Source organism: Cucurbita pepo, chromosome 8, assembly GCF_057944985.1.
Source record: "Cucurbita pepo subsp. pepo isolate OVF chromosome 8, ASM5794498v1, whole genome shotgun sequence".
NCBI lineage: Eukaryota > Viridiplantae > Streptophyta > Magnoliopsida > Cucurbitales > Cucurbitaceae > Cucurbita > Cucurbita pepo.
This window is the reverse complement of record NC_141805.1, coordinates 10,909,625-10,929,890: the sequence shown is the minus strand read 5'-3', so window position 1 is coordinate 10,929,890 and position 20,266 is coordinate 10,909,625. Positions and strand designations below refer to the sequence as shown.

The 20,266-nt window shown below is 38.5% G+C and overlaps 5 protein-coding genes across 5 annotated transcripts; 2 read left to right on the top strand and 3 right to left on the bottom strand.

Annotated features, from left to right (window-relative positions):
* Positions 1–935: 935 nt before the first annotated feature.
* Positions 936–6,913, top strand: LOC111799983 (uncharacterized). Its single transcript, XM_023683539.2, has 7 exons — positions 936–1,962; positions 3,597–3,741; positions 3,838–3,891; positions 3,977–4,068; positions 5,543–5,778; positions 5,888–6,058; positions 6,370–6,913. The coding sequence occupies exons 1-7, from the start codon at positions 1,127–1,129 to the stop codon at positions 6,465–6,467; spliced, it is 1,632 nt and encodes a 543-aa protein (XP_023539307.2). The 5' UTR covers positions 936–1,126; the 3' UTR covers positions 6,468–6,913.
* Positions 6,914–8,227: 1,314 nt separating this feature from the next.
* On the bottom strand, positions 8,228–10,925 carry LOC111801192 (leucine-rich repeat receptor-like protein kinase PXC1). Its single transcript, XM_023685196.2, has 2 exons — positions 9,146–10,925; positions 8,228–9,033 (listed from the first exon to the last, which is right to left on the bottom strand). The coding sequence occupies exons 1-2, from the start codon at positions 10,515–10,517 to the stop codon at positions 8,360–8,362; spliced, it is 2,046 nt and encodes a 681-aa protein (XP_023540964.2). The 5' UTR covers positions 10,518–10,925; the 3' UTR covers positions 8,228–8,359.
* Positions 10,926–13,231: 2,306 nt separating this feature from the next.
* On the bottom strand, positions 13,232–14,939 carry LOC111800175 (protein PSK SIMULATOR 1-like). The gene has a single exon (XM_023683767.2). It carries the CDS (start codon positions 14,744–14,746, stop codon positions 13,232–13,234), a length of 1,515 nt encoding a protein of 504 aa, XP_023539535.2. The 5' UTR covers positions 14,747–14,939.
* A 1,086-nt stretch (positions 14,940–16,025) lies between these two features.
* LOC111801069 (glucomannan 4-beta-mannosyltransferase 9) lies at positions 16,026–18,692 on the top strand. The gene is made up of 9 exons (XM_023685038.2): positions 16,026–16,495; positions 16,582–16,680; positions 16,766–17,018; positions 17,119–17,229; positions 17,316–17,452; positions 17,536–17,649; positions 17,744–17,943; positions 18,035–18,229; positions 18,324–18,692. The coding sequence occupies exons 1-9, from the start codon at positions 16,166–16,168 to the stop codon at positions 18,484–18,486; spliced, it is 1,602 nt and encodes a 533-aa protein (XP_023540806.2). The 5' UTR covers positions 16,026–16,165; the 3' UTR covers positions 18,487–18,692.
* A 344-nt stretch (positions 18,693–19,036) lies between these two features.
* On the bottom strand, positions 19,037–19,919 carry LOC111801070 (Thioredoxin superfamily protein). Its single transcript, XM_023685039.2, has one exon. It carries the CDS (start codon positions 19,857–19,859, stop codon positions 19,173–19,175), a length of 687 nt encoding a protein of 228 aa, XP_023540807.1. The 5' UTR covers positions 19,860–19,919; the 3' UTR covers positions 19,037–19,172.
* Positions 19,920–20,266: the final 347 nt, after the last annotated feature.

Sequence of the window (20,266 nt, the reverse complement as noted above, 5' to 3'; positions counted from 1 at the left end):
CTAAACCTATTGATAGCCGAGGTGAAATCTTAGCTTTTGACTCTCGATTTCCCGTATTATTTCGAGACTTCTGTATATGAGCCTCTTTAAACAAAACTTATTTCTATATATGAGCCTCTTTAAACAAAACTTATTGCTATTAAATGGATGAATTCTAGCGGTCAACGAGAATTAATTACTGGTCAGTAAAACTACATTAGCCACATAGTGATCTTAGAATATGAAATAAAATATTTTATTATTTTATTTATTTATTTAAATCAACAAAATTCCTCCGCTATTTTCGGTATTATTAGTGGTTATCGGCCCATCTTGCCCGCCTAAGCCCAAAGAGAAACAAAAATTTGAATCTATTGGGCTCAAGTCCAGCTGTCCAGCCCAATTAAAATAACTTTTTCAATATTTTAATTTTTTAATAAATTTAAAATTATTTTTATATTCCAATTATTAGTCAGATAATTGTGTAATTATGTTGAGGTTAATATATTGAAATAGTCTTAATTAAATTTCACACAAAAGGTATTAAATTTAATTCATTATACATACCATATATTTTTATTTTTATTTTGTCATTTCTCCTTTTTAGCTTTCATGTTTACTTTCTCTATTTTCTTTTTTTTTTCTTTTTTTATGAAATTTATTCATGCTGATTAAAAAAAATCATTAAAACCCGCAATTATTTTATATGCTTTAAAATTTTTTAAATTATACTTTTTTTTTATATATTAAAAAAGAAATATCAATTTTAAAGGTATTTTATTTATTAATAAATTTATGCCATATTGACGTAATTGTCCATAAACGACTCGAGAAAATTGATAAAGGGAGAGTATCGACAATTTCCAAGAGTAAAGAAGGGTATTTCTGGAAATAGAAAAAGGCTAACGGTCGTCATGGACCCTCAATTACAAGGGCCCCACCATGTGGGAACGTGATTGAAATTTATCTGTAGTTAACGGAACCGTGAGAAGCCGTGACGACATACTCGTCAAAACTTGACGGCAGGGTTAGTTCCGTCAAATCATTTTCGTCTGAATTTGAAAACGCCCTCAAACGTTTCGCTCTCCTCCTCTAACGCCGTCGTTTGTTCCCGGTGGAGCTTGAACTCTAACCCTAACGTCCTCTAATGGCTTCCTGTGACGATGACTTCTCTCTCCTCAGCGACGATCACCACCACCACAACCACCACCAATCCACCACCAACCACCATCATGTTCCAAATCCTCAGCATATCCATCAATCCTACGTTCCTCACCGCTTCACGCCTCGATCGTCTTCTGTCCACCCACCGCCGCCTCCGCCACCTTCCTCTCAAGCGGCTCAGCCGATTCTCGCGCCGTCCGGCAGTCCGAAGAAGATCGGCGGGCGGATAGATAAGGAGGAGGAGGAGGACGACGATGGGGAGGATTATGGCGATGCTACTTTCTGCTCCAGTTCATTTGATAACGGAGATCAGAATCGGATTGGTGTTGGTGTTGGTGTTGATGTTGATGTGCGAGTTGAGAAGAGGAAGGATCAGTCGGATGAGCTTGGGGAGGAAGGAGGTTCTTATAGTTACAAAAGAGCGAAGCCTTCGTCCAGTGGGGGAGAATACAGGAAGGATCGAGAGGAGTGGAGCGATGCGGCTATCTCGTGCCTTCTGGATGCGTATACGGAGAAATTTACGCAGCTGAATAGGGGGAATTTGAGAGGGAGGGATTGGGAGGAAGTGGCTGCAACTGTGAGTGAACGGTGCGAGAAGCAGAGCAAGAGCGTAGAGCAGTGTAAGAACAAAGTAGACAACTTAAAGAAGAGGTACAAGTTGGAGAGGCAAAGGATGAGTGACGGTGGCATTTCGATCAGCCACTGGCCTTGGTTTAAGCAGATGGAGCAAATTGTTGGAAATTCTTTGACGATGAAGGTTGTGTCCGACGAAGATCGAAGTGTCGGCTCATCGGCGACTACTCCGAGGATATCAAAGAGGTTCTACTCCTTCCCGCCTCTTTCTTCCCGTTGTATAGCATTCTACAACTACGATTTGGAGAACAAAACATGTTTTGAAATGATATGTGCTCTTATGTTTTTTTTCTTTTGGATTCTGCTGACCATTAGTTCTTGATGTTTAGTTTAATCTTCTATTTGCATATCAACTCTGCAAGAGACACAAGAACTGTACATATTTTGCTGTTGGGGATGGTTCTAACCGCCCAAGCCCACCGCTAGCTGATATTGTCCTTTTTGGACTTTTTCTTTCGAGCTTTCTCTCAAGCTTTTTAAAATAGGTCTGCTAGGAAGAGGTTTCCACACCCTTATAAACAATGCTCGTTCATCTCCTCAACTGATGTGGTTGTAATTACGAGTATATCTGCTATTCTTTCATCCTTGGGATCCTGTATTTACTGGTCATGGCTCTGGGAGTGAAAGGAGCAGTTTGAAATTTTAAGTGCATTTCTTTGAAAACAGTGCTCTGGGAGTTCTTTACATATTTTTGCTGTTGCGGATTGTTCTAACCGTCCAAGCCCACCGCTAGCACAGCTCTTTCTCCTGTCCCTTCTTTCACAAGGTAAAAGACAAAGAGAGAGATTAATGAGACTGAACCTGATTGAACTCGGTCTCGTGGCTTCTGCCTTCACCTTCAAGTCAAGACTCAAGACTCATTATCCTCTCCCTGCCGGTCTCACAGCTTCGCCCTTTCGCCTGTCGGTCTCACAGCTTCGCCCCTTTACAGTGTTTGAAATCAGGGAGAGTCAATTCCTTGCAGCTCCTGAACCTTTACAGTCGAGTCCATCCATTCATTAGCAGCTTTACCTCGGCTTCTTTCTCTTTTCCTTTTTGGACTTTTCCTTTAGAGCGTCCCCTCAAGGTTTTTAAAATAGGTCTGCTAGGGAGAGGTTTCCACACCCTTATAAAGAATGCTCGTTCATCTCCTCGTGGTTGTAATTACGAGTATATCTGCTATTCTTTCATCCTCGGGATCCTGTATTTACTGGTCATGGCTCTGGGAGTGAAAGGAGCAGTTTGAAATTTTAAGTGCATTTCTTTGAAAACAGTGCTCAGATCATACTGGATCAAGATCGTTCAAGAATTGCAGCAAATGTTTAGAATTTTTAACTTGTCCGAAAACATGAATAGCAGCAAAGACACTTTAATTTGTCTAGTGATGGCTTTGTCTCGGTATCTCTAGAACGTCCATCCGTTGTTTAATCTCTTGGGTTTTATTGGTCATGTGTTTGCAGTTTGCAGGTGTGTTGATGAACTCATAATTTGTTGTTCGGCCTGGCTATTGTAATGTAGGTTTATAATGTGAAAATGAAACTGGTTAGTCTTGCTTTTGGAAGCAGATTTCAGTTTCATTTGCATGACATATTATTACCCAACGGTGTATTTTATTGTGTTCTAAGCTGAGTAGTCTGGAGTCACTTGGTTTAAATGAACATATAAGAAACAAATATCAGGATATGCCTAATGAACTGCTAACAATAAGTTGGTTTTTCATTTTTCTCTTGAGTTTGATTCTTATAATTTCATGTTTCTAGCTTCCTCCAAACGAAGGACATTTTGTGTTAGTTATGTTCATGAGATTAACAACTAATTAGTTGTTGTTTTCGCAATCGCAGGTACGTTATTCCCGCACCCAATACTACTGGGCACATGAATAATCTAAAACCCAAATCAGTTTCCAGTCCAAGGTGGCGAAGAGTTGTCTTTAAAATATGTGGTACAGCTCTTACAGGGACTGGTCCTAACAACATCGACCCGAAGGTTAATAGAATTTTCTTGTTAGTTTCTTAGGAGTTATAACATTATATCATTAGGATGGATAGTTTCAAGCATCAAGTTTGTTTCTCTGATGATTAGGTTACAATGGCAATTGCTAGAGAAGTTGTAATAGCTTGTCGTCTGGGTGTGGAGGTACTGATTATTGCGTTTAACCACATTTTTATTGCATCTTTCCATTTATTCACGTCGAGCTATATTGTTTATTATAATATTACAGGTGGCAATCGTTGTTGGAGGTCGTAACTTCTTTTGTGGCGATTCTTGGGTGACTGCAACAGGTTTAGATAGATGTACAGCATACCAAATTGGGTACGTTTTCACTCACCACCTTGGCGATACTAAATCTTCTTTCCCATTACTTAATAGGCTGTTTTGATATTTTACATTGATTTGTTCATATTGTACCTCTCCTAAACAAGATAACATATAGGTACTAAAATCAGTGTTTTATGTGACATTTTAGAAAATTTAGAGGTTTGTTATCTAGAATATGAAGCAAGAGGCTTTTCCACAAATGCTAGTCATATGGGAAGTGTAATTTTTAACGGAGTAAGATATCTCTTATTTCATTACTATTCACCAGTATTACCCTATCTTCAAAGGGAGAGAAAATAGGTTGAATAAAATAAAAACCCGAGCGGTGACAAAAGAAAAAAAAAAAAAAAAACAACAAAAAACAAAGTAGGAAACGACAATAAAGGAGATGCACAATTACAAAGATGGCAAGATATTTGAGAAATTTTTCTGTTTTCAACATTCCCCTCAAACTGGATTGTATATGTTCATTCGATCCAGCTTGGGCTCTAGGACGTATCGGATATGAAGATCAAGTCAGTTTTGCCATTTCGCAAGGTTCACATTGAAAAACCAGAGAACTTTTACTAGAAGTATCTGGAAAAATTCTTCTCAAATACATAAATTGGGATGGCCTAAATGTTGGTGCATTGCCAATCGTAGGATAAAAGTTCCTTTACTTGAGGCTAAATCCTACTATAGGATAAAAATTATCTTTAGAACTTTTATTGAAAAAAAAATTTATCCTACTGTCATAATTATCTTTCGAAGAAGAAGAAGAAGAAGAAAAAAAAAAAAGGATTTAGTAACGGCTAACTTCTTTACTTGAGGCTTGGGGATATTCAGGATATAGTGAACCCAAATATTCTTTAGCATTGCCAATCGTCTTCCCCAAATCCAAATCTTGAAAAATACACCCATGTGAGTAGAAGGTTGTAATGCATTTTTTTCGTAATTGCTAGTTTGCTTATTGAAAGAAGATTGCATTTAAGGTTAGGAACATGCAGAACATTTTCTAAGATAAGATCTTTAGAGATAAAAACATTCCAGTTCCTAATCCTTTTGAATAAGTGTCACAAAAATTTCACATCCTTTTGAATAAGTTCCTAATCCTCTTGAATAGGATCTCCGATTCTCTGTTGCAACTTGTACCACTATATCCTTGAATTCTAAAGTTTCTAAAGCTTGAAAGTTGTCACACTAGGTCTATTGATGTGTAGTTGAGACCATTAGTGCATCTGAGGTTTATTGGGATAGATCAAAAGAAGAGTGTTGAAGTTGTACGAAGATGTTGGAACATATCATATGTTCTTTGTTGGCTGGATAAGTGCTGCTAGTGGTAGCTTAAGAAATGCTATGCCATTTAATTTAGGATAGGTTTATGTATATCCTGACCTTAATTTGTTGGTAAAACCTACTCGATAAACATCACATCGTGTTACTATGTGCATGACTGATGTTGACGTGTTGAATACCACCATTTATACAGTATGATGGCTACTGTGATGAATTCAATACTTCTCCAGTCAGCAATAGAGAAGATGGGAGTCCAGACTCGTGTCCAATCTGCATTTATGCTTCATGAGGTTGCTGAACCATACAGTAGGCAACGTGCTATAAGGCATCTTGAGAAAGGCAGAGTAGTTATATTTGGTGGCATTGGCACTGGCACTGGCAATCCCCTATTTTCCACTGATACAGCTGCAGCTCTTCGAGCTTCTGAGAGTATTACCCTCTGCCTACCATCCTCTCTTTTAGCTTTGTTGTTGCAGCATCATATGCTAATCTTTAGGATTTGAATGCTTACGTAGTTTTACTTGCCTTTCTCTCTTAGTTCATGCCGAGGCAGTTCTTAAAGGTACCAATGTTGATGGGGTGTATGACTGCAGTTCGCAAGACAACAATTTTACATTCAAGCACATCTCTTTCAGAGAGTTGGCCTCAAGTGGTGCCACAAGCATGGACATGACTGCATTAACTTTCTGCGAAGAGAACAACATTCCCGGTATGTTTTCTTGTTTATATATTATTAATTTAGTATTCAGGGATAGTCTTTTCAACTAATGCATTCAATTCTAGTTTATTTTACGATACCAATTCCATACAGCGACAGGCAGAAACTTCTGGTTTGATCTCATAACACTAAATACAAGTTTCGACATTTTTTTATCCATGAGGTAGAGCAAGTACTAGAAACTAGATTATAACACGATAATGGTCGAATCCTCCTTCAATGCTTGGGAGTTCAGTTTTTTCCTGTTTATTGCATTGCTGTTTAAGAATCTGATAAAATCCAACCCAATTTTATTTTTACAGTCGTCGTCTTTAATCTTCTTGAGCCTGGAAATATCTCAAAAGCATTGTGCGGAGACCAAGTGGGTACACTGATTGATCAAAACGGAAGAATTAGCTAGTGTTCGTGATACTTAAATATTTAGTATTAGGTATGTCGTGTTGAGTCCGTAGAGTGTTCGGTTGGCTCGTTTAAGAAATGTTAGCTGCCCTCTCAGCTTCTGGGATCTTTCCTGGCTAGGATTTGGAGTGTTTGCTATGTTACTTGCTTAGTAACTCAGTGTGAAAGTAGAGTAGATTCTGATTACTAATCTGAAGATCTGATTCTTGGTGTGGTGCCAAAATTTCTTCTGCATTTGTATCTATATTTGTATGTATACTATTATTGGTTCAGTGGAAGGGTAGGCTAAGAAAATGGATGGGGATGGCAGATTTGAAGTGTATTGGTATGTATACTTGTCATGTAATGTATGTGAAGTGTTTGTAAGTTGAACGTTTTCAATGTATGATTCAAACACAGCCTTTTGCTGTTTTTCATAATGTATAAAATACCAAGTGTGTTGCAGAAGCGTGCTGTTACAAGAATGTTTCTTTTACTTGAGATTGGTTGGTTTTGTGGCTTGTGGGAGTTTGTGCTGAGTTATAGCACGCCGGGTCGAGCGTTAGTGAATTCTATCTCGTATTCTTTTATTTTTTCTCGATGAAAGTTCGGTACTCCCCATTAGTAAGACCAGGGTCGTTATGTAATTTCTTGATGATATAATACATTTGCATTAACGCATCTTTGTCTTATGCTTCCATAGTTGTGGAATATTTGCTTGTGTAGTATCATGTTCATCGTGTCGACACCAAAAAAAAATGGTGTAACAAGCTAGCGAGTTGATTTTCGACATCATCCTAAGGTTTAATCTCAGTATATGATATTGTATAAAGCTTATTTACACGAATTGAAATGATACTAAAAATTATGTTAAACTTATTAATAAATTGTTGCTATGTTCTTAAGTTATTGTTTTATTAACATATTTTGTGTGAGTGGGTGAGTGAATTAAATGGTTAAAGAGACAAAAATAGTAAATTGGAGTATTTTCTAAGCTTAGAGTTATTGCATATTTAAAGTCAAATAAATATTAACAAATGAACCAAAATAATTTAAAAGAAAGCCCAATTTTTAAGGCATTATTTATTTTTGAATAATAATCAAAGATGTTTTTCACCGGCCCGAATGTCTCACTCCCTATCTCATGTAATAATAACTCAAGCTCATCACTAGTAGATATTGTCTGTTTTGACTCATTACGTATCGGAGTCAACCTCACGATTTTGAAACACGTCTACTAAAAAGAGGTTTTCACACCCTTTAAGAAATGTTTCGTTTTCTCTCCAACCAACGTGGGATCTGTGACATCTCACAATCCACCTCTTTGAAAGCTAGTATTCTCGCTGGCACACTGACCAGTCTTCCACCTCTTTGAAAGCTAGTTCACACCCTTTAAGAAATGTTTCGTTTTCTCTCCAACCAACGTGGGATCTGTGGCATCTTGCAACCCACCTCTTTGAAAGTTAGTATCCTCGCTGGCACACTAACCGGTCCTGACTTAAAATGGATTACAAAAGAATTACAAAAATATCCAATATAATATGATTTTGATTGCACTCCCAAACTTAATTAAACTCAATTTCATGTCTACTTATAATCAATATAATGGCATAGAACTGTGGGCCCAACCAATGTAATCTTCAGATAATTTGTATTTTATTCTGTAAACTATTCAAATTAGTAACAGCTTATGGGAAGAAAACCAAATTAATTAGGTTAATAACAGGTTAGGGGAAGATCAACAAATCTTTCCCACTGCAGCTTGGATCAAACATACGTTAGTCAAAGTTTTACAATAAACACAAGAGGATAACATTCTAATAAATACCATAAATTTGCATCAGAAAATGCATACACAACATTAATTTAAACTAAGCATATCATCTTAATCAACAATCCACCTGAAAATTCTAGCTACACCATACCATCTTCTGTGGTTCCAAGGGAAGGCGAAAGCGAATTACGTGATTCGTCGTAATCTTCTCCGAGCGGGGATTGCTCGACCCTGATATCTTCGATCATCTTTGCCACTTCTACCATCGTCGGTCTCTTCTCAGGCTGAGGAAGAACGCAAGCCAACCCAACATGAAGCATTGACACAAGCTCCTCCTCAATGTTCTTGTACCGTAATAGCTCGGGATCAAACACCTCGGCTGTCCACTCTTCTTTCACCACGGATCGAACCCAATTCGGGAGATCAACTGATTGCTCTTGCTCGTCGTTTCGTGAGTGCAAAGGCGATGGGTAAAGCGATGGTGCACGCCCGGTCAAGACTTCTAGCATCAAGACACCAAAGCTATAGACATCTGCCTTTTGAGAGAGTCGTTTTGTCTCGTCTTGTTCCGGGGCCTTGTAGCCTCCCAACCTAGCAATGGCGTGGACAGGATTGAGGAGGAGAGACAACCCAAAATCAGAAATGCAAGCAACTCCATTTTTGTCAAGAAGAACGTTAGAAGACTTGACATTGCCATGGGGGATCTTTGAAGCATTGTATTCTCCATGGATTCTTGCTAGACCACGAGCAGCACCCAAAAGCAAACTGATTCTCGTCGTCCAATCCAATGGAATCCTTCCTGGACCTCGATTACCTGATTCAATCAGCAAAAACAACAACAAAACCAGAAAAATCAGCAAAAATTTTCATTGGGGAATTTCATCGAACAGTTTGTAAGCATGCTCAAAAGCTTCAACAGAACCAACCATGGAGAAGAGAATGCAAGCTTCCATTAGGAAGATAATCGTAAACCAGAAGCTTTTCTTCTTTAGCATAGTAAAAAGCTCTCAATCTAACGATATTTTGATGTTTCAGCTTCCCAATCACATCCATGTACTGTTCAAAATCCTTCCTCGGACATGGATTTGCATCCTTCAATCTCTTCACCGCCACTGTACAACCGTCGTCGAGTACCGCCCTGTATACCGTCCCCAAGCTTCCTTTTCCGAGCATCTCCGCCGAGGCTCTCAGCAAATCTTCAAGCTCGAATTGCTTCTTCCAATCGAAGAACACCAGTTTGCTTCTATCTGTAGCGTTAGTACTGTCACTGTCGCCACCGCCATTGGCGTAGACTCTTTTCTCGCTTCCGTAGCTACTTCCGCTCTTTCTTCTCTTCCCACTGTCGCTTCCCGCCATGGAACTCGAGCTCCGGTCACGAGCGCAGTAATACGCGACGACGAAGGAGATAATCACGAGCAACGCAACGCAATTTGCGATCACAATCGCAACAATCGCGCCAGGGCTGAGTCCTTTTCGCGATTCCTTAATGTTCGGACTGATATTAGGGTTTTTCGGTATTGAGATTGGATTTGATGGTACCGTTCTGCCGGAATCCGACGCCGGCGGTGAACTAGTAACCGAACAGATCGGTAAAGGACTCGATCCACAGACCCCTTCGTTACCAGCGAAACTCTTCTCGCCGAATTTCTTCACCATCCCGTCAGGTAACCGTCCGTACAGTTCATTGTTGGTTAAATTAACTTCAGTAAGATTCACAAGCGAAACAGAGAGATCGGGAACCGTACCGGAGAGGACATTATTCTGCAAACGGAGAGTAAGAAGTCGAGACAATTTCGAAAGATCCTCAGGAATTCCGCCGCGAATGTTGTTATCAGACAAATCCAGTCGGAGAAGTCGTCTAAGAGACGAGAATCCCGGCGGAATCTCGCCGGAGAAGTCATTACCAGAGAGATACAACAGCTTGAGATTCGTACAGTTCACAATCGGCGAAATGGTTCCGTTCAAACGGTTGTCATGGAGGTCGAGTACCCGGAGCTGATCGAGCGGCGCTAAAGACTCAATGGGGCCACGCAAGTTCATAGAAGGAAGAGAAAGAGCGATAACACGGCCATTAACAGAGCACTGAACTCCCCGCCATGAAGAACCACAAGCATCAGAACCAGTCCAGTTTCCGAGGAGGCCGCCATGGGAATCAGCTTGAAGACGGAAGCGAATCAGAGCAGAAGTATCATCTAAACAGAGAGAAGGTGAAATCAAAAGGGTAATGCAGAGAAGAAAAGCTATGGCGGAACTGAAAATCTTCACCTCCATCTTCTCCTTCACCATCATCATCACCATCGAAGGATTTGGGGCCTGAAATGGGTTTGTAGAAAAGAATTGAAGGAACCCAAATGGAAAAAAATCAAAGGAATATCGTATTGATTTGTCTCTGTCTGAGGAAGAAGAAGAAGGTTACAGAGACAGAGAAACAGAATCTGTGTGATCCGCCAATCAATTCACAAACAGAGAAAGGGAAATGGGGAATGATTAAAGAATGTGTTTGAGAATTGGTTAATTAAGAAAAAGAGATTATGATCATAAAAAAAATAAAAAAAATTAAGGGGCTGATTGAAACTGAGAGAGGGAATGATTTTAAAATTTTATTTTCTTCCCAAGAAGGAGGAAGAAGAAGAAGAGTTGTTTGAATCATTGCTGTCTTCCACTCCTCACATAATGAAATGAGTGAAGAATGGGAATTTGTTTCCTTTTTTTCTTTTTCTTTTCAATTTTTTAAACTTTCATTCATTAATTTATTCGACCTCAGACCTCGTTTATCCAAACTTCGAATTGCCAAAATGCAGCATGGACTGATACATAGACGCTGAGAAGTACGATAGAGTTTTTCTTTCAAATACATAGACGCTAAAACACGATAAGACTGACAATCATTTATTGTCGCACAGACAGTGTAACGGTCAAGATAGAAAAGTGTCATGATATAATCGAGAAGATGGTACATCGTCCTAATATTTTTTACATCATAAAAAATATTTTCAAAAAAAAAAAAGACAATTTGTTTTTCTGACAAACCACTCTTAGCTAAAGTAATGTTTTATCAGCTTTATTGCCTTTTGTAGGGCCCAATATATCACATTTCTTTAAATAAATTTTTTTTTACTTTACAATGATATTTCTATCTTCAATTCACTCTTTTTATTTATTATTTTTTTACCTTTTTTTAGTATATTTAAATTCTTCACATAAACCCATAAACAATTTGAATGTGAACCTAAATATTTTAATTAATTAATTAATTTTATATATATATATATATATATATATATTCTAAAAATAAACTTAATGTGAACCTAAATATTTTTGTTCATTTGAGTATTTAAATTTTTATATGTTTAAATTTGTAATAATTTAATTTATATTGTTAAAAACGTTATGGTCAATTTTCAAGGATTTTATATCAATTTTCAAGGATTAGGATAATTATGGTCAATTTTCAATCTCTAATGATTTTTCACTCTTTTTCTTTTTTTTTTTTTAAGCCTCTAAAGGAATTTAAATTAATCTAATTTTTAAAGTGCTTTTTATTACTAATTAACAAAAAAAAAAATGATAATCTAAATTAATTTGAAATTTTATATTAAACTAAATGCACTTTATTAGTTTAATTACTAGCCCATATATGATTGGATAAACTTTCCAACCCATTTTACAATTTAACATTATTATTTTTTTTATTAAATTAACTTTTTAATTCTAAAATTTTGAATTTTATGTCTAAATTACAAATTTAGCCTCAATTCTTTTTTTAATTTATCATATAAAAACTAAAAATTTAAGTTTTATTAGACTTGAAATTTAAATTGTTATATAATATAATATTTTTAAATTATGAAGTTATAAATAATTTATTATAAAAAAAAATTACATTTTTGTTTTTAAATTTGAGAGATGGAGATGGGCATGTGGGGCCCAAATGTTGTCGACTAAAGCAAACCAATTGCTTCAGCTTTTCTTTTTTTTCACTTTTTACTTATTTTACTTTTTTTTTACTTTTTTTTTTAATCTTCCTCTTTTCTAATTTAACCTAAAAAAACAATTATTATTTTTTTTAAAAAAAAAAACTAAATTTAAAGAGTGATTGTTGGCGGGATTGACGTCTCCAAATTTATATATTTTAATTTTGTATTTAATAAATTTTTAAATTTTTAAATTTTATGTTTAATGGGTCAAATTAAATCTATAATTTAATTTATTAATGTTTATTAGATGTTTTATTTTCATAGAAATCTTGGTTTATTTTTATTATTTTTAATAAAAATAATGAATATATATATATATTTTTTAAAGCGAATAAGGATGAATATACACATTTTTCAAAATTCTTTTTAGGGGAAACCTAAATATAAGTATATTAAAAAATATATAATTAATTAAGATTTTATTCCAATCAATTTAGATGAAAAAACTATGTTAATCATATACTTGGGTTGCGATCATACTAGCATTAATATAGATCCCATTAGAACTTCACAGTTAAGCATGGTTGGGCAAGACTAGCACCCCTTTTTAAACCCATGTCGGTTGGAGAGGGGAACGTCCTTATAAAGGTGGGAAAACATCTATCTAATAGATGCATTTACAAAATCATGAGATTGGTGGCACGTAACAGACCAAAGCAGACGATATTTATTAGCAGTGGGCTTGGATTGTTACAGTGAGAACGTTAGGCCTCCAAGCGGGGTGGATTGTGAAATCCCACGTAGGTTGAAGAGGAGAAGAGGAGAACTTAACATTCCTTATAAGGATGTGAAAACCTCTCCCTAACCCCTCTCCCTAACAGACACATTTCTCCCAAATAGACAAATTTTAAAACTGTGAAACTGACAGTGATACATTATAGGCTAAAATGGACAATATCTGCTAGCGGTGAGCTTGAACCGTTACATCGAAGTACAAACTCGAATTTGAACTTTGTTTTGGGCCTACTCAATAGGCCTATTTTTTCTTGGGCTTACTTGATGTTAGGCCCAATTACCTTAAATAAATTACATATGCTAAATAAAAATTTGACCTGAATTGCAAATATTGCTCAAAGCCACAAGCAGCTCAACAATGGCGTCCTCTGTCTTCTCCCTGTCTGCATAATGAAAAGTCTGAAGCAACAGAACATGGGACCTTGAACCACCGCCATCTGCGGCGGAGCCTGCGTCGTCGGGCTGCTTCTCAATGCTCTGCTCCGAATGCCATGTCTCCATGTCACGAGCCATTGGAGCTAACCACTGGAATATTCTTCCCATCGCCGATTTCCACTCCGCCGCCAGATCCGGGTTGTACAACGGCGGATGCCGAAATTTTGCTGCCGATCTCACAGCCTTTCTGATACTCGCTGGTAACATGTTGAAGAGTTCGTGCCGATCCTCGACGGTGATCAGGTGAGGCGCCGACGCTAATCTCTCGATTAAAATCACTATTTTGCTGTAATGAATTGCTAAGGCGGCGGCGCCGAGGGAATTCGGAGGTGGGTTTGATAAATTCTCTTTGATGAAGAATGATGAGATTGAATAATGGCCGCCATTGGTTCGTCTCGGCGAAGATGGTGCTCTGTTTTTCACCGTCAACGACAACGTTTTCCGCACCGCTGTAAGTGGCGGCGGTGATCCAATTCCGCCGTCTTTACAGTCTCGAAACGATGGGAAATGGGAAAATTGAGGAGCTTTTTTAATCTCTGAAGAAATCTTCATCAATGGCGGACAATGATTATTGCTCTGTTTTTTCCCCTGTTCTTCTAATTCCGACCTCCTGCAACTCCCCACCGGGACTAGGCGGTCGGCCGATTTCTCTCCGCCGTAATCCAGCCGCCGGAGTTCCTTAACTCCGAACACAATTTTAATTCGTTCTATAATTGTAATCATGGATCTCATGAAAAGTCTAACAATGTAATCATATGATCTGTTCCAAGGCGTCGTCAATTTCAAGATCTGAACATGGCGGCGGTGCCACGAAATTTTCTTCCGATACTTGAACGAATATCTTTTGCCGCCAGCGAAGGCGAAAATCGCCGTCTTCCGCCGCAAATGCCGTTCAATCTCCGCCACAATCTCCATTTCTCTCGTCAGCTCCGCAGCGAGTACAATGAATCTCTGCATTTTCTTAACTCGTCTGTCCATTTTCTTCCATTTGTATTGCCAACCAAACCAATTGAATTCGTTGTTCAATGGGTCAGTGACGAATTTTTCAAATTCGTGAAGAACAGGATCCGAACATTTGGGCCCAAATCTCACGATTGATTTGGCGATGTATTGAAGATCTTCAACGATTTCTTTCATGAAAAGTTCCATTAGAAACTGTTCGTCGTCTGAAATTAGCTTCTTGATTCCTGTTGAACTTGAGAGGTTTTGTTTTACTGTTGTGAATTCGCTGTCTTGTAATCGATTCCATAGCAGAACAAGCTTTGACATTAGAGCTGTGATTTCGAAGGATAAGAAACCGATGGCCGCCGTGTCTGGCTCCGGCTTCACAAGATTCCGGAAAACCCATCGGAAACTTGAACTTCGCCGCTCTTTCGCCATGTTTTCCGGCGATGGGTTTCGAAATTATGTAGAAATTTCAAGTGGGTAAGATTGAAGATTAAATATAAGAAAGAAACGAGATTGAGCTTAGAAGCTTTGGAAATTCCATCGTTTTTGATTCAATGTTTTGTTTTAACGTTGTTTGCTAAGATTAATGTTCGATTTTGGAGCATATTCTTGTCTCCAAAGGCCATGGTGTGCGCCTAGTTACCTTTCCCACCTAGGTAAATACCATTTTAAAATATTAATAAAAAAATTAAGATGTTCCAACAAAAATAATAACTTGTAACAATTCAAGCCTAGTGGCAGCAGATATTGGATAGTTTCAATCAGCTACGCACCCCATTAGTGAAAAGTTTCCACACTTTTATAACGAATGCTTTTTTCCCCTTTCCAGCTAGGATATAATAATCCACCTCCTTGGGGGCCAGCGTCTTCCCAGACACACCATTGAGTGTTTAGCTCTGATATTATTTGTAACAGCTCAACCCCACCACTAGTAGGTATTGTTCATTTCGACTCGTTACGTATCGTTATCAACCTCATGGTTTTAAAACGTATCCTGTTAGGGAGAAATTTCCACACCCTTATAAGAAATGTTTCATTCCCTTTCTAGTCAATGTAGGATACAATAATCCACCCCTCGAGTGCCAGGTCTTCGCTGACACACTACTCAATGTCTAGCTCTGATATTATTTGTAACACAACCCAAACCCACCACTAGTAAGTATTATCCATTTCGGCTCTTTACGTATCGTCATTAGCCTCACGGTTTAAAAACACATCCTGTTAGGGAGAAGTTTCCACACGCTTATAAGAAATGTGATGTAGAATGCAACAATCCACTCCCTTTGGAGGCCAACATCCTCATTAGCACACCCCACCCGATGTCTAGCTTTGATATCACCCATAACAGCCCAAGCCACAGCTAGCAGATATTGTTCACTTTGGCCAGTTACGTATTTCAAACGTGTCTATTAGGAGAGGTTTCCGCACCTAGTCTAACAATAGAGTGGGACGATGAGATTTGAATTTCTAATCTTTTAATCATATTTTTTCATCAAAACATTGTTCATAGTTTAAGTAACATATATTATGTACATTATACCGTTTGTCCTCCTCTTTTGAAGGGCTATAAACCCTCACAGCCACGCTGGTTTTATAGCCAAAAAAAACCATTTATTGTTAAAGGAGAAATTGTAGCACTTCCCATCACCCACAAATCTCCCCTTCTTACCTTAAACTTGTTGCTTTAAATTCCCATCTTCCTCCACTTCCCCTTCACATTCAAACCTTTCCTCTGTTGCTTCTCTGCTTCTGCAATCCGTAGCAGAAGCAGAATATAAAATAACCCTTTTATTCCCCTAATAATTTCTCCCTTCTTTTCGGTATTTCAATTTTTGATCCTTACAGCCGGAGATGGAGCAGCTCTCGACGTCGGCATTTCTTCCTGGAGCATTTTGGGCGCCCGGAGATGGCATTCCAGCCCACCTTCTTCTCCTTTGGAACGCCATTAGAGCTCCGTTGATTGCCCCTCTGCTTCAGGTTGTGATGGCAATCTGTTCCACGTTGTCGGTGATGCAGTTCATCGAGAGAATTTATATGGGAGTTGTGATCGTTGCTGTGAAACTGCTCCGTTGGACACCGGAGAAACGGTATAAATGGGAAGCCATGAAAGATGATTCCGAGCTTGGGAACTCCGTTTATCCTATGGTTCTTGTTCAGATCCCCATGTTTAATGAAAAAGAGGTTGCTCTGTTTTTTTACCCTTTTTCGTGCTTGTTTTCACTAAGTTAGGTTCAAATTGACATAAAAACATCTTCGATTCATTTTAGGTTTATCAATGGTCGATCAGAGCTACTAGCGGGCTATCATGGCCATCTGATCGGCTCATAATACAAGTATTGGACGATTCAACAGTCCCAACAATCCAGGTAGATATACAACAACAAAATCCCATCTCAAAACTAGAACTTCTCTTAGAAGAAACGATAAGAAAATGGTTGAACTGATGAACAGGAAATGGTGAAGCTTGAGTGCAAGAAATGGGAAAACAAAGGGATAAACATAAAGTACGAAGTAAGAGACAACCGGACTGGATACAAAGCTGGTGCCTTGAAAGAAGGCCTGAAACGCAGCTATGTAAAAGAATGTGAATACGTCGTCATCTTTGATGCTGATTTTCAACCTGAACCTGATTTTCTTCAGCGATCTATTCCTTATCTTGTTCATAATCCCGAACTTGCTCTGATTCAAGCTCGATGGATTTTCGGTAACACTACGTTAACCTATACCCTTTTTAGTTCAACAATACAGAATGCATTGACTTGAGAATCATGCTCTCCTGGACTTATCCCGCTATGTTTTTGCAGTAAACTCCGACGAATGTATGATGACAAGACTGCAAGAGATGTCGTTAGACTACCATTTCACAGTCGAGCAAGAAGTTGGCTCCTCCACCTATGCCTTCTTCGGCTTTAATGGTTTGCACAAACTCCCCTTTCTCCTATTTGAATAATTCAATCTTATCTCATTCTAAAATTGTTGCTCAACGCTTGATATGCACCAGGCACAGCAGGAGTTTGGAGAATTGCTGCGATCGATGAGGCTGGAGGATGGAAAGATCGAACCACGGTGGAGGACATGGATTTGGCCGTTAGAGCTAGTCTCAAGGGCTGGAAGTTCTTGTACCTCGGTGACCTTCAAGTAACTAAGTCCTAACTTCTAACAGCCTTTTGCTTCTAAAAGATACTCAAATTCAAAAATTGATATCTGCTTCATACCAATAGGTTAAAAATGAATTGCCAAGCACTTTCAAGGCCTTTCGATTCCAGCAACACAGATGGTCTTGCGGCCCTGCAAACCTATTCAGGAAAGTGGTCATGGAGATAGCAAGAAACAAGGTATCCTCAAACGTTGATGCTACTCAGGGTTGGCTTTGTGAATCAACTTAATATTGAAACAGGGTGACTAAGATCTGGGAATTTCTTACTGCAGAAAGTGACATTGTGGAAGAAGGTGTATGTGATTTACAGCTTCTTCTTCGTCAGGAAGATCATAGCTCACATCAACACCTTTCTTTTCTTCTGCGTTGTTTTGCCAGCAACTGTTTGGGTACCTGAAGTCGAAATTCCAAAATGGGGAGCAGTGTATATTCCTACAGCAACTACCATTATTAATGCGATCGGGACTCCAAAGTAGGTTTCTTCGAGTCAAATTCGTGTTGTGTTGGAAGTGTTTTGTAATGATGTCCTAAATTCTAAGCTCTTATTGGGTTGTTTGTTTCAGGTCATTCCACTTGACGGTTTTCTGGATCATGTTTGAGAATGTTATGTCTCTACACCGAGCCAAGGCGACCCTCATTGGCTTATTAGAAGGTAGTCGAGCAAATGAATGGGTTGTCACTGAGAAGTTAGGAGATATTCTGAAGGGAAAATCATCCTCAAAAGCAAACAAGAAACCGAGGGTTAGAATTGGAGATAGGTACTTTTCAGTTCTTCCCTAACAACAATAGTTTTCTTAAAGGAAATCACTATACTATCATCTAACATGGGCTTTGTTTTTTCTATATCAACAGAATTCATTTCACGGAGCTAGGGATTGGAGCCTACCTCTTCTTTTGTGGATGCTATAGTTTTCTCTTTGGGAAAACCAACTTCTTCATTTTCCTTTTTGCTCAATCACTTTCGTTTTTCATTGTGGGGTTTGGGTATGTTGGCACCATTGTTCCCAGCTCTTAGTACCCCAACCATGATGTAGAACCTAGGAATTGTTTTAGCTAAGTTTTGTTGCCCACAAAGGCAACAGCTAGCTTGTGGATATAGAACAAAAAGAAATGAATGGAGATCACAAAAGATGTAGGATTGGACTTTGAGTCCTTTTTTTTTTTACTTCACTTGTGAATCTTGTGGACAAGAATGAACCGTTTAGCTGCTAATTCACCTTACGAGTTTCTAATTGCTAACTAAACCCAATAAGACGCAATCAAAGGATTAATATATAAACAGCTTCAATAGCATTCAGAAGTCATTTGGGCGAGATATTCTTAATTTTGGAGATGAAATCTTTAATTTCTTGTTCTATGACAAGAAAGAATGATATATTTAGTAAAATGCAAGAAATTCATGCTTGAGGTAGTGAGGTCGGTTCTTTCAGGCATTTCGTCGAACATGTTGTAGGCGTGCTAAATTATCATAGAACATGAAGCATAAAACCAAGTCACAAAAAAATAAAAAAGAAAGAGAGAAACAAGAAATGCAAAATCAAGAACCATGAAGACGAACTCAGAGATTGATTCAAACAGATGCAATTCATCCCATTTATTCGCCAAAATCGAAATAGCTACACTATGAAGTGAACCAACAAGCAGTGGAAAATGATAGGGTTCAATAGAAAAAGAAAGGAATCTGATCTCATCTCATTTTATTCAAAGAACTTTGAGGATATCCTCAGCACTACTGAAGGTAAACGCACCTCCTTCCTCCAAATTCAAGACCTTCACGACTCCATCCTCAGCCAAAAGCGCGTAACGCCTCGACCTCACGCCCAATCCCACCGGCTTATCGCTCAAATCAAGCTCGCAACCAATCGCCCTAGTGAAATCTCCATTCCCATCGGATAACAACAGAACCTCATCGTTAACATTGAGATTTTCCTTCCAGGCCTTCATCACAAAGGCGTCATTAACCGAAATACAGGCGATCGTGTCGACACCTTTGGCCTTAAGCTCGGCTGATTTCTCAACGAAACCGGGAAGGTGCTTCTGAGAGCAAGTCGGGGTGAAAGCACCGGGGACAGCAAAGAAGACAGCCTTCTTGCCCTTGGTGAGGTCAGAGACAGTGACGGTCTGGAGCTCGCCGGCCGCGTCGAAGTAAGAAAGAGTGGACTCCGGAAGCTTATCGCCGACGGAAAGGGCGGCGGAGATGGTGGATTTGGAGGTCGGAGAAGAGGAGAATCGGAGGGGTTTTGGGGAGATACGGCGGGAGGAATTGAGGGGAAGGGAAGAGAAGGAGAGACGGGAAGAGAGAGCGGTGGCTCTGGAGGGGAAGAGAGAAATGGAAGAGGCGGAGGAAAGGGAGAGAGAGAGCCTGGAAATGGAGAAAGAGGCCGCCATTGTTGTCGAGAGATGGGGAGCAGAGGGATGAGTTTCGAGTGGTTTTGGTTTTGGTAAGGAGGGAAGCTTCAGAATTCAGTAATCAGGCGGAAAATACAAGGGATGATTATATTATATGGGCCGGCCTATTTATAAATTCGCCCACCAATTATTTAATCTTTTTAATTTTCTTTTTAACGCATTTCTTACTTTAATTTAAAAAATATATATATATATATAAACTTTATAGTTTATAAAGTGAGTCACTTTATTATCAATTATTCTAATATTTTATTCACAATATTACCCACTTTAATGAATGGAGGTCAGGGTTGGAAAATCTCCACAAATAATAATAATTAAAAAAAAAACATCCTTTCTTCCTAATTTTTTAATGTATTTTTTAGTTAATTAAAATCAATCAATAT

Excerpts from the sequence above, each read along its gene's own strand:
- LOC111799983 (XM_023683539.2), top strand. The coding sequence starts at position 1,127 with ATGGCTTCCTGTGACGATGACTTCTCTCTCCTCAGCGACGATCACCAC. Across the intron at positions 3,742-3,837 it reads CTAACAACATCGACCCGAAG|GTTACAATGGCAATTGCTAG; the intron begins GTTAATAGAATT and ends TCTGATGATTAG. Across the intron at positions 5,779-5,887 it reads AGCTCTTCGAGCTTCTGAGA|TTCATGCCGAGGCAGTTCTT; the intron begins GTATTACCCTCT and ends TTTCTCTCTTAG.
- LOC111801192 (XM_023685196.2), bottom strand. The coding sequence starts at position 10,517 with ATGGTGATGATGATGGTGAAGGAGAAGATGGAGGTGAAGATTTTCAGT. Across the intron at positions 9,034-9,145 it reads CTTGCATTCTCTTCTCCATG|GTAATCGAGGTCCAGGAAGG; the intron begins GTTGGTTCTGTT and ends TGATTGAATCAG.
- LOC111800175 (XM_023683767.2), bottom strand. The coding sequence starts at position 14,746 with ATGGCGAAAGAGCGGCGAAGTTCAAGTTTCCGATGGGTTTTCCGGAAT.
- LOC111801069 (XM_023685038.2), top strand. The coding sequence starts at position 16,166 with ATGGAGCAGCTCTCGACGTCGGCATTTCTTCCTGGAGCATTTTGGGCG. Across the intron at positions 17,650-17,743 it reads TGGAGATAGCAAGAAACAAG|AAAGTGACATTGTGGAAGAA; the intron begins GTATCCTCAAAC and ends TTCTTACTGCAG. Across the intron at positions 17,944-18,034 it reads AATGCGATCGGGACTCCAAA|GTCATTCCACTTGACGGTTT; the intron begins GTAGGTTTCTTC and ends TGTTTGTTTCAG.
- LOC111801070 (XM_023685039.2), bottom strand. The coding sequence starts at position 19,859 with ATGGCGGCCTCTTTCTCCATTTCCAGGCTCTCTCTCTCCCTTTCCTCC.